Genomic DNA, 12,165 nt, shown 5'->3' with positions numbered 1-12,165 from the left:
AAATGAATAGAAAATGAAATTTTTGCTTACAAGAAACAAAAAAAAACTCAAAAAATCAATCTTACCTCTTACAACAAGCTTGAAATGAGATGCAAACTCTTCCTTTCCAACTCTTGATGCACCAAATGAAAGTATAATGCAGCCCCAATGTGATTTATGGATGAAATCTGGAGCTTCCTCCGTGCTGGTTTTCCTTCAATAAACCCTTGTTTCTCTTCACAACTCACCTTTCTCCTATTTAGCCAAATGAATGAAATGAAGTTCGCTTTTTAGGCTCAAAGCATAATATAAACAAAAAAAAATCAATTCAAAACATATTAGAAGTGGTTTTTTTTGAACTTAAAATTACATGCCGTCGATTGAGTTTGGGAGTTGGGACTCGCCAAACTCGGCCAAAATCGCCGAGTCCGAGTTTGGGCAATTTTGGGCCCTAGACTTAGTTGAGTCCGAGTCCAAGCCCCCTGGACTCGCCAAGGCCGACTTGACTCGGAAATCGCCCAAACTAGGCGATTTTTGGCGATTCCTGTTTCTCCGGTTTAATGGCACTAATTATGCTTTTTGGAATATAAGGATGGAAAGCTAATTGTCATCTTTAGAGTTTGATGTTTGGATGTCAGTAGTCAATGGTTATACAATGCCTTAACATGTTTTAACTAATCTTGCAAAAAAAAGAGATTATGAGAATAATGCTAAAGCTAAAAATGCTATACTTGTGGATTGTGTAACACTGAGTTTGTTAAAGTAATATATTGTCAAATAGCCAAGGAGTTATGGGACAAGTTGAAGAGCATCTATGAGGGAGATGCTAAGGTTAAGCAGGCAAAGTTGCAAACTTATAACACTAAGTTTGAAGAACAGAAATGAAGGAAGAAGAACAAATTGTAGACTATCTTCTCAGATTTGATGAGATAGTAAATGCAATTAAGGGTCTTGGAGAAGTAGTGAAAGACTCGGTTGTTGTGCAGAAAGTTTTATGATCTCTACCCTCTATATACAACGTAAAGATTTCTGCTATTGAAGAGGCAAGAGACCTTAGTTAAATTTCAATAGATGATCTACATGGCATCCTGACTGCTTATGAAATGAAATTGGTTCCAAAAGAAGATACAAAGAAAGAGGCTGCCTTCAAAGCAACAAGAAGGCAAAAGAAAGAAGTCCAGGTTCAGAAAGTAGCATTGAAGAAGAACTTGCATACCTGGTAAAGAAACTGAAAAAGAGTTTTAGTAAGCACAAAGTTAGCTCTTAATTGCTTCAATTGTCGAAGAACCGAACACTTTGCTGCTAAGTTTCCTTATGACAAGGATGACGAAGATAATGAGGAAGGATTCAAAAAGAAGTGTAAAGGACAATCTTCTTTCAAACAACAAAACTTTTCAAAACAGAAGAAAAGCTTATGTATTAAAGAAGACAATTCAAATTCTGAAAATAGTGAAGAGTCTGGTGCTGAAACATTGTTTATGGCAATTGGACTTATCAGTGCAAATCAAAATGATGAGGAGTTGCAAGATGATGAAGAAAGTGAAATAAGTCTTGAAGGAGAACTTTTGTGTGCTTTAGATGAAATCAAGAGATTGAAAAGGGAGAATTCACAGCAGACGATGTTAGCATTGAAGGAAAGAGATACCCTAAATAGGGAACTTGAGGAAAAGAATCAGATGATCATCAACTTAAAGGTTGAAATCGAAGAAGTAAAAGACAAATTGAGGTAATCAATTCTGAACTCTTATTAAAATCTGAAAATTGTTTAAAGTTAGAAAGTGAAGTAGTCAATTTGAGGAATGAATGTAAACAATTGAAGACAGGTTTTGATAAACAAGTTAAATTTGAAAAGAGTTCAGATTTGTTAGATGAAATGCTAACTAAACAGAGGTCAAATACGAATACATCTGGTTTGGGTTTTGAAAAAGGCCTTGTATGGTCTAAAACAAGATTCTAGGGCTTGGTACTCCAAGTTGGATCAACACCTTCTTCAACAGGGTTTCAGCAAAGGTAATGCTTGTAGCAACCTATATTTTCATGTAAATTGGTGATCATGTATTTGTGGTAGTAGTTTATGTTGATGACATTGTTTTTGGTGGTGATGATAATGTTTGCAAAGACTTTGCCCTTCAAATGCAAACAAAATTCGAAATGTCTATGATAGGAGAGCTTTCATTTTTTCTTGGGTTGCAAGTGTCTCAGTTGGGTGCAGGTATATTTCTCTCTCAGACTAAATATACCAAAGAGATGCTTAAGAAATTCAAATGGAGGATTGCAAACCTGTCAGTACCCCGATGATCACAGGTTGTAAATTGAGTAAAAATGATGAATCACTAGATATGAATCAGACAGAATATCGGTCTATGATTGGTAGTTTGTTATATCTTACAACATCATGACTTGATATCATGCAAACTGTGTGCATGGTTGCTAGATTTCAATCTGTTCCTAAGGTTCCACATCTTAATGCTGTTAAAAGGATTTTTAGATATCTAAGGGGTATAGTAAATTATGGTTTATGGTATCCAAGGACTAATAACTTTACTTTAACAGCCTATACAGATGCAAATTGGGCAGGTTGTATTGATGATAGGCGTAGCACCAGCGGAGGTGCATTCTTATTAGGAGATAAGTTGGTTGTTGGGCTCGACAAGAAACAGGAATCTGTGACTTTGTCTACTGTCGAGGTTGAGTATGTTGCTGCTGTTTCTTGTTGTACACATGTATTATGGATGCATCAAACTCTCAATGATTTGAAGGTGGTATGACGCCTATTTCCATTTTCTATGACAATACTAATGTGATCAACATCTCTAAGAATCTTGTTCTTTATTCATGCACTAAGCATACATCCATTAAGTATCATTTTTTGAGAGAAAGGGTTGCAGATCATGAGGTTCACCTTGAATATGTTCCTACAAAGAATCAATTAGCAAATATCTTTACTAAACCTCTTCCTAAAGACACATTTGAAACACTTCGTCAGCATCTTGAGGTCACGGCTTCTCCAATTTAATTTCAATCACATATAAGCCTCTGCTTGGGGGGAGTGCCTTTTACTGTTCTTTTCTTGTTTGTCCCCCATCCTTTGTCATTGATGTCAAAGGGGGAGAAAGTACTTTATTGTGCTGATGTGTTTGATTGGTATTTCAGATGTTGTTTCAGGTGCGATTTGGTGTACGACTGGTGCTTTGGTACCAATCTGAGTTTTGTTGCTTCGAATATTGTTTCATATGTTGTTTCAGATATTTCCGATGTTTCTGATGTTTTGGGAATTTTTTCAGATATTTCACGTCTAACAGTGGCTGTTTCAGATTTTGGTTTGATCCAGGTTTTGTTGCAAATTTTATTAACATCAATGCCGAAGGGGCAGATTTTTAGGAATTGTTTTTGTCATTGATGTCAAGATTGATCAGATACATTGATAAAGATTGCAACATTTTTTGAACTCCTCCATTATTAAGATGTTTTGATGATCTTCAGGCAGCAAGGCAAATGGTTATCATACACTGTGACTACAATCTGTCCTGGAAAAGAATAATAATTAAATCAGTATTCAGTATACTGTGCTATTAATTTCTGAACAATGAAGAGTGTTTTCTGTTGTTTTTCGTCACACAAGAATAGAGAAACAAATCTATTTTATTTTGTTTTGAAAGCAAACCTTCTGTTGATGCGTCTGTAGAAGAAGACAGAGTTGTGTTGTGCGATCCTGAAGAAAAAGTCTATTTTGTGTTGTGAAATCCAACTTTAGGATATGTGTTTGTTTTTGGCATTTATAAAAGTTGATTAAAGGACCATCTTTGGTTGGTGGTAATATAGTTACAACTACTTTCACAGCAGTTGAAACAGTTATATACGTAACTGTATTTGTTCCTTATTTATTTCTTTTATGATAATCATGTGCAACTCTCCTTTTTGGTTATACGAGTTGCAACCAATGCCACTTGTCTTCATCAGTTGTATTCAGTTGGGAGTTGAAAAACAGTTTGAAACAGTTTCTAAAGTCTTTTTATAGAAGCAGACTCGATGAAACAAAGAGGATAGATATACGGTGGTTTTGAAGCATGAGTTGTAGAGAGATTTGATATTCAGAAATAATTTCAAAATTATGATTGATATATCGTGAGGCATTTATAGTGCTGTTTGATATGGAGCAGAAGAGATAAAATCACAGCAAGTGGCCATTGTATGTTTTGGTGAGATTATATTGTTCTGAATTTCAGAAGTTGTTTTTTGGAATTAGTTTTTAACTGCGATGCGTTCTATCTTCTTTAATGGTTGCCTTAAGTGTATATAAACAGATTCACTGAAGATCGTTGAGAATCACAGTAGTTGTGAGGGTTTGTTTGCAGGATGCAATTGGATCAATTCAAAATATTTTTTGAAGATTTATATTGTTCAGTTTGTAACATTTCTGAAGGGTTATATTGCCTATAATTGAAAATTTTTACTCATACATCTTCAGAATTTGTAAATCACATTGTTATAGTTTTGATTCAATTATATCTTACTTGTAATATTCCTTTTGGTTGGTGCTATAAGGGTTTTGAGTTGGTGCTCAGATTGACAAGATTGTGACTGAGATGGTTGGTGCTCTCAAGCAGAGATTTTGATTGGGTTGGTGCCCAAAATAATTGTAAATGATTAAATGAATTAATTGTGAGGCTGGATTAGGACAGTAGATCCTAGCAGCATTTCTCACCATGGTTTTCCCAAGTTGGGTTTCCATGTAAAATCTTGTGTTTTGTTCTTTTTGTGATTGCATTACTTTCTGCTTCAGTTGCCATAACTTTCAGATTTCAGTTTGAAGCTTAAGAAGATTTTGTTGCACTAAAGGTCAATAAGTTTTACACCTACTACTGATTCACCCCACCCCTGTGTTCTACAGTTTCTTCCTCCAGCCAAACTTGATTGGGAAGATCAGTGCACCCTTCTTTAAGAAGAGGAAGTTGCCTAGCAACTTCAATCTACTCTTCCTTTGTATACTTTGGGACATTTGTAGCTGGTTGGCTATGTTTGTGTCTTCATTCGCAACTATGGCTCTAACTTATGATTTTACTTTGACTTCTACTTCAGTTTTGAGTCTTGACAATGTAATTGCATTTGTGGATTTCTGAAGGTAGCTCTTTCTCGTAGCCTCCTTTGTTCTTGTTCCACCAATCAGAGGGATCATTTAACTAAATTGTTTTCCCCTAGACTATGCCTTAATCTACTCTTGCCTTTTTTTGGGCTTAATGGCATGAATTGGTCTCTAAGGTAGTCATCAATAGGTATTGGTCGATGCTAATTCATGTAAGTAATGGTGCCAAATGTTCACTACCAAACTATAACACTACTAATTGAAATATAAATAGAGTATAACAAAACATACCAATAAATTGTATATGAAGAACATTGATCGCTTTATTGTAGATAGTGCTTGTATAATGAAATTATAGACTAGAGAGGATTGTGAATACAATTAGACTGCTTTCCTTGATTATGAGAAGCATATTTAAAGTAGTTGGCAGTTCCACCTATTGACAACTAGTGACAGCCAATTCCAAGCAACTTCTGACAAGTTGACACATGATTAATATAGTCAGAACAAACATATTAGCAATGCATAAGAAAGAAATTTAAATGAACTACTTGGATGAATGATTTGGTGTTGTTCACCACAACTTTTATGTCAGACTTGAACAAAATCGAGGATAGAAATCACCAAGTTTGCTGACAAGTGATTAATGCATAGTTGGGTACACACATATTAACAATACATAACAAGTTAACTTATACAAACAACACAGATAAATTATTTGGTGTTCTGCACCACAACTTTTGTCTCCAACAGAGACAAATTTAAGGATATAAATCACCATGTTAGTTGATAGGGATTGAGACCTAATCAATTACAAACATATTAACAGCACATAAGAAGTTAATCTAGAAGCACTTACATAACAAGTTAATTTATATGAAATTACACAGATGAATGATTTGGTGTTGGTCGTCACAACTTTTGTCTCTAACTTAACAAACAAAATCAAGGATAGAAATTAGCAAGCTAAGCTAAGCTTTAATCTTATTTCTTATATTAGATTTCAGTACGTATAGCTTAATGGACTTTAATTTCTTGCATACACTAATAAGTCATGCACTTGTGCCTTGATAATATCAATTAGTGTCGAACACAATAAAAAAATCATTCTTGATGAGATTGACCTAGAATCAAAATGGTTCATAGTGAATGAGGAGCCATTGTTTGATGACGAGGAGTTTGTCATATTGCATGAGTGATTGGATGACTATGACCATAATTGAAAGGAGGCGAACAAGGTTACTGGAGCATCAGCTTCACATTTTGTAACATAGGAGCCTTGTTAGCTAATTGTGCTTTAAGGTTTTGTTTTGTTGTAAGTTGTACTCGATTGAAAGTTTGAGACTAGTTGAGAATTCAACAGTTGAGGCTCAAGACAAAGTTTTACTTTGTAATTGGTGACATTGACCAATTTCTCTTTTGCCTTATGTTTCTATTTCTACTTTGTTTGCTCGGGTAGGGTTATGTTACTTAACATACAGAGTAAATGAGAATGTAACTTACAGAATATAGAACATCAAATACAGAACATAGAATATCAAGTACGAATACAACTTCCAGAAAGATAGAGCATTTATTCCATTCCACTGATATGCAAGGTGTACACGACAATGACAACAGGTCCCCGACACATACAAAACGAGCACATATATAGTAGTCCTCGGTTAAGATTACTAACTGTCAGAAACTGTCAAGTAACCAATCACTTGTCGGGGACAAATAACACAATTACATAACATAGTTTTACTTAACAAATAGCTGATGCAATGTCCCCTTGTTGAAATAGGATTTATTAATAAATAATAATAATAAATTAAAATAGAAAAGAATAAAAATAAAAATTAATATAATTAAAATTTAGTTAAGTTTAATGAATGGTCAAAAGGCATGAAATGAAAAGTTGTGACTCCCTCAAACATGAAATATAAAAGGGAGAGAACATTTTGGGAAAAAAGGAAAAACGGAAGAAAGAAGGGAGCAAAGTTATTAAGGAAGCATTAATGGGAAGAAGATAAGGAAGTGACTCTATCAAAGGGGCAGCAATGATGAAAGGTTGTGAACCTTTCGAAGGGTGGTACTTGTGAAAGGTTATGACCATTAAGAAGAGGTGTGACTCTCCCTCACATTGGAGGATATAAAGTGGAGAATTTTTCATTTGAGAAGGAAGGATCCATGGAATAGAATAGAATATCTGAAGGACTAAATGCAGATTTAGGAGCAAACCTAAATCAGAATTATAAGAAAATCTAAAAGAATGATATGAACATTTATTAAAGAGATCGGAATACAAATACAAATCTGCAAACAATAATAAAGCAGTCATCAAAGGAAAAGAAGAGGAAACATTAAATCAATAATCAGAAAATCAGACCCGATGGAATAGAAAAAATTCTTGTACACACATGTATATATATCTGAGTATAGGCAGCAGATCAGATTGATATAAACAGCAGACTTGCATTTAAAGAGAGAAACAACATCGAATTGAATCTGTCCAAATTACCACAGCAGACTGAAAATACATAACCTGCAATAATTCTACAAGTATATTGGGCAAGATTTTGTGTCCTCCCAAAAGGGGACATTACAGCTGATTAACTTCTAACACCTTTCTACTCTCGGCTAACTAATATTTATTTATTAACAAACTCGGCATGCTCGTCCGACTACATAAGTGCAATATTTAACATAAAATAACAATAACAGTTTTTCCTTTTATTTTTACAAATATGATAATATATTAATATCTGTACATTTTTTGTTTTTCTGAGATTTTTCCATGTTTTTCCTATTTTAAACCTTTGTAATTGCATTCAATTTTCTCTCACTTGCTGTGTTAATGTTGTATAAATGGAATGCTACTATGGTTTGATGTATATGACATGTACTACTGCCAAAATATATGCCATAATTTTTAGCCCACAGGAAAGTTTTTTTTAACCTTCACCTTATCCACGGTGAGGATGTATTAGAGTAAGTAAATACTGTTGGTCCATCGCATTTTATTTGTGTTACTTGAAGTTAATACATTTTGCTGCAAATTACAGGGAGCTATTGATACACCAATGATAGATGCACGAGTCAAAGTTCCCAATCCAGATGATCCAGAGCCTATTATCAACTTATACCTTCATGATCCAACAAGTCCGGCAATGAGACTTGTTTCAGAAATGATGATAATGTGTGGGGAGGCTATTGCAAAATTTGGGGGAGAGCATGGCATTCCTCTTCCTTATAGAGGACAGTCGCAATCTAGTCTAGCTGCTGCTTCCTTATCCTATCTACCAGAGGGACCTGCACGAAGCTCAGCTTATGTTAGGTCAATGCGTCGAGTGGAAATGGACTTCAGGAGGCCTATTCCTCATGGAAGTTTGCGTGTCCCTGGATATGTACAGTTCACATCACCAATTCGACGCTATGTTGATCTTCTTGCTCACTATCAGGTGTAGTATATATTCATGTCTAATCTTTGACATGGAATGATCATTATTTTCATTTCCATTTTCTATCAGTCTTAAATATCTGTTGGATTTCTGTTACCAAAATAATATCAGGTGAAGGCTCATTTGAGAGGAGAAATGCCCCCCTTCACAAGTACTCAGTTGGAGGGAATTATGCCTACGATTAATATGCAAGTACGAATTTCTAGGAGGATATGTAACAATAGTGTTCGTTATTGGATTTTGGAGTACCTCCGAAGGCAACCTAAGGGGAAGGAATTTCGTGCTTTGATTCTTAGATTTGTGAAAGATAAAATTGCAACATTACTTCTTCTGGAGGTCTCTCTCTCTCTCTCTCTCTCTCTCTCTCTCTCTCTCTCTCTCTCCAGTTCCTCTCCCTCTTCACCTCCCTTTCCCACTCACCCCACTCTTGTCCCACTCTCTTCCTCCCCCAACTAGCCCCTTTGTTTAACTTTACACCATGATACAACCTATTGGGCATTCTGAACCTATCTATTTTTAGATTCATGGTTGTAATAGGAAATATGTATCTGAAATTAAAAAAAACAATTCTTCGCAGGTAGGAATTCAAGGGTCTGTGGAGGTCTATTCAGGGGCTCAAGTTGGAGATGAAATAATGATATGCGTGCTTGAGGCTCATCCTCGAAAGGACACATTGTCCTTTGAGGAAGTAAACACATTATGACTCTTGTCCATCTATGCATACCCTGTACTCTCAACTTCTTAATATGAAAGTGCTCTGTAATTCTTATAATACATCCAACTTCAGGTGTCAATGCATCTCCAATCCTTAATGTTCTAGGTATGAATTCTTTTGTGATTATATCTGAAATTCCATTGGAAGTAGTAATAATTTACAAGATTATTAAAGTACTGAGTGCAGGTTCATCTCATAAAGAATTTAAGTTCCAAATGAGTACCAGAGTGGAGATAAATGATAAATTTGTGTGAAAATTCACTCATTACCTATTATAATGTGTTCAATTATCCTGATTTCTTATTTTGTACAGATATTTCTCTAATCTGGATATATTTCAGTCATTAAATTCCAGGATTCATGTGATCAAGATTTAAGGAGAGTTTGGTGGTACTTGGGCATCCTCAAGTTTTCTCCTGTTCAAATTTCATGAGTGCATTCATGGTTGAGTTTCTCCCAGAGTCAAAGACTACTGTTCCAAGTTCAACTTTGAAAAGTTTGCAGCTTTGATTAGTTGGATTGATACGAAGCCTTACAATTTCCCTTCGCACATTACACAAAGCAGAGGGTTGAGGTTACTAATGGAAAGCATCTGCATGTCTGAAGATAGAAACAAGCTGTGGCATACACTGACAAAATTTGGTGTTTGAAGAATTTTTATATTGAAATCTTATGAACTCCTACCCCATCACCTTCTGTTACCTTCCAATGAGTTAGATCGTGCATGATCTTCTAAACTGGATCTTGATCTGGCAGTCAAGATTGAAGCTTCTTGCATTGGTGGGTAGATTTAGCATCTGTCTTGTACCAAAGATGGAATATGCTGATTCTGGTATATCTTGAGCATGTCATTATGCTAGAAGATTTTCTATACCAGATGGCCCCTTTCTCTTGGCCTTGGTGGCTTCTTTCACAATATTGATTTGTATTTTATGTTTTTTTTTGTAAATACTGGCTCATTGGAGGTTTACTTATTTGGTTGTACTTCACATCATTGATGAACATTAATATAATATACATATATTTTTTTAAAGTGAAATAAAGAAAACCAATTCATCTTTGGCCTTGCATTGTTTAATAAGTTTCCATATGCGCCTCTTAGGTTCTTCCTATTAAGAAGCCTACATTAAAGGCATGGAGAAGCTTTTCATATTCATTAGTGACAATCACTATTTCTATTTATGTTTACTAAGTTCTACATATCAATTTATGGAAGCCAACATTCAATGACCATCAACCTAGTATAGACCATGCTATGTGGAAAGAAAATGAAGTCAACTACGGTACTACATGTTTACTGATCCATTCACCAAAGTCAGATTCTATATGTGGTCATTGTAATAAAGTCTAAAGACAGCACACCAAAGTGGGGCTAATGGTTAGGTTTGGAATTATCATACAACGCTGAATCTCGTGAAGCGTTTTTTCTTGCCTGTACTTGGTGTTCAAGGTATGATCCTCGTTAGGTCTTACATGTGTTATTCTGCATGCATATTGAATGAGAGCAATATTATATTGATTCCTCTGCACATCAACTCAAATAGATGCATTATCAGTTCATTGTGATTTTCGTGTGGCTTTGTGCAAGTTTATTTATTTGTTTAGCTCTCCTGGTCAAAATTGTAAATGTAAAGTGGGCATATCTTCTTCAAATTATTGTAGGAGGGTTCATCTTGCCATTGGTTGGAACCTTAAAAGTATTCACATGTATCTATTGGAGGCTTTCTTGGTACATTTGCAGCGTACAACCAAAATGGAAGCACATTGTGGGTTCAATTCCTTCCAAGTGTAATTAATTGAAAGATAGATTTAACTACTATCTTTATATAGTGAATTATGTTCATATAGATTAAAAGTATTCACATGTATCTATTGGAGGCTCTCTTGGTACATTTACAGCGTACAACCAAAATGGAAGCACATTGTGGGTTCAATTCCTTCCAAGTGTAATTAATTGAAAGATAGATTTAACTACTATCTTTATATAGTGAATTATGTTCATATAGATTAATTTTAACCACCATACAACATATTAACAGAAAGTTTCTCCTTGACACTACTTTTTGCAAAAAACAATAGATTAATTGTGTTGAATTTGATGTATCTATAAACTGTAAAACTTGATGTTTAGAGTGTATTTATTGTCATTTGAGCTCCTGTGTTCCAGTGTACATGAGATTAGATAGTTGTGACAAACAAATTTTTTCCCATGTGAGGTCATCATATTCTAGTTATAGCCTTCAGTCTCTTGAACGTCAAGCTCAGTTTCAAATAACATAACATGCTCTACTTTTATTTTGATTGTATTGCTGTGTATACATTGAAGAACATTCCTCACAGGGTCTGTTATTCATTGCTTTCTCATGCTTGGGCCTGATTGTAGAGAATATTTTCTTTGTAACAGAGAACTCAAGAAAAAAATACATGGTAAATTTGATTCAACTGTGTAAGTCTGTGTGGATTAATCCAGAAATGCTTCACACAAATATGCACTGTAAACACAATGTACAGACGCTACAATTATGTGTCAACCACGATATAGTTCAGTGGGACTTGAAGGTACAAGCTTTAATGGGAAGTAGGGCTAAAAGAACATTGTGAATAAAGCATAGTTCCACGGAGTTTCCTGATGGGGGGTGTGGGGATAGGGGACCAAGGGCCTAAATTTGGGGACGACGAGGGGATGGCAGTGGAGCGGTGTTGGTGGGGCGGTGCTGATATGCAAATTGAGGTGAATTGAAATCTTCAAGGCAAAATCTGCAATATAACGTCTCTATGGGTGCCCCATGAAAGGTAAAGTAGTTTTCGCGAAGTTAAAGGTTGCAATCAGTGCGTAATGACATGTACTATATAGCAAGCTACCCGGCAGCATCCTTAGTGGAGGTGGCAAAGGTGGTGGTGCTGTGAGGTGGCATTTCCCCCAAGTCCCCAAGTTTCGGAAAGGC

At 35.3% G+C, this 12,165-nt stretch overlaps 1 protein-coding gene across 3 annotated transcripts in view; it reads left to right on the top strand.

Moving 5' to 3' along the window:
* LOC131048658 (ribonuclease II, chloroplastic/mitochondrial) overlaps positions 1 to 10,281 on the top strand; it is a 108,883-nt gene extending 98,602 nt beyond the window's left edge. The window contains exons 12-15 of one of the 3 annotated variants that reach the window (XM_057982697.2): positions 8,110 to 8,505; positions 8,617 to 8,841; positions 9,083 to 9,325; positions 9,562 to 10,281. In XM_057982697.2, coding sequence (XP_057838680.2) covers positions 8,110 to 8,505; positions 8,617 to 8,841; positions 9,083 to 9,208 — 747 coding nt within the window. In that variant the 3' untranslated portion in view covers positions 9,209 to 9,325; positions 9,562 to 10,281. Of the gene's footprint in view, positions 1 to 8,109; positions 8,506 to 8,616; positions 8,842 to 9,082; positions 9,326 to 9,533 lie in introns of all 3 variants that reach the window. The other 2 variants (XM_057982698.2, XM_057982699.2) reach the window with 2 other exon arrangements.
* Positions 10,282 to 12,165: the final 1,884 nt, after the last annotated feature.

This window comes from Cryptomeria japonica, chromosome 1 (genome assembly GCF_030272615.1).
Source record: "Cryptomeria japonica chromosome 1, Sugi_1.0, whole genome shotgun sequence".
Classification (NCBI taxonomy): Eukaryota; Viridiplantae; Streptophyta; class Pinopsida; order Cupressales; family Cupressaceae; genus Cryptomeria; species Cryptomeria japonica.
Note: the sequence above shows the minus strand (reverse complement) of the source record. Positions and strands in the feature narration are given on the sequence as shown.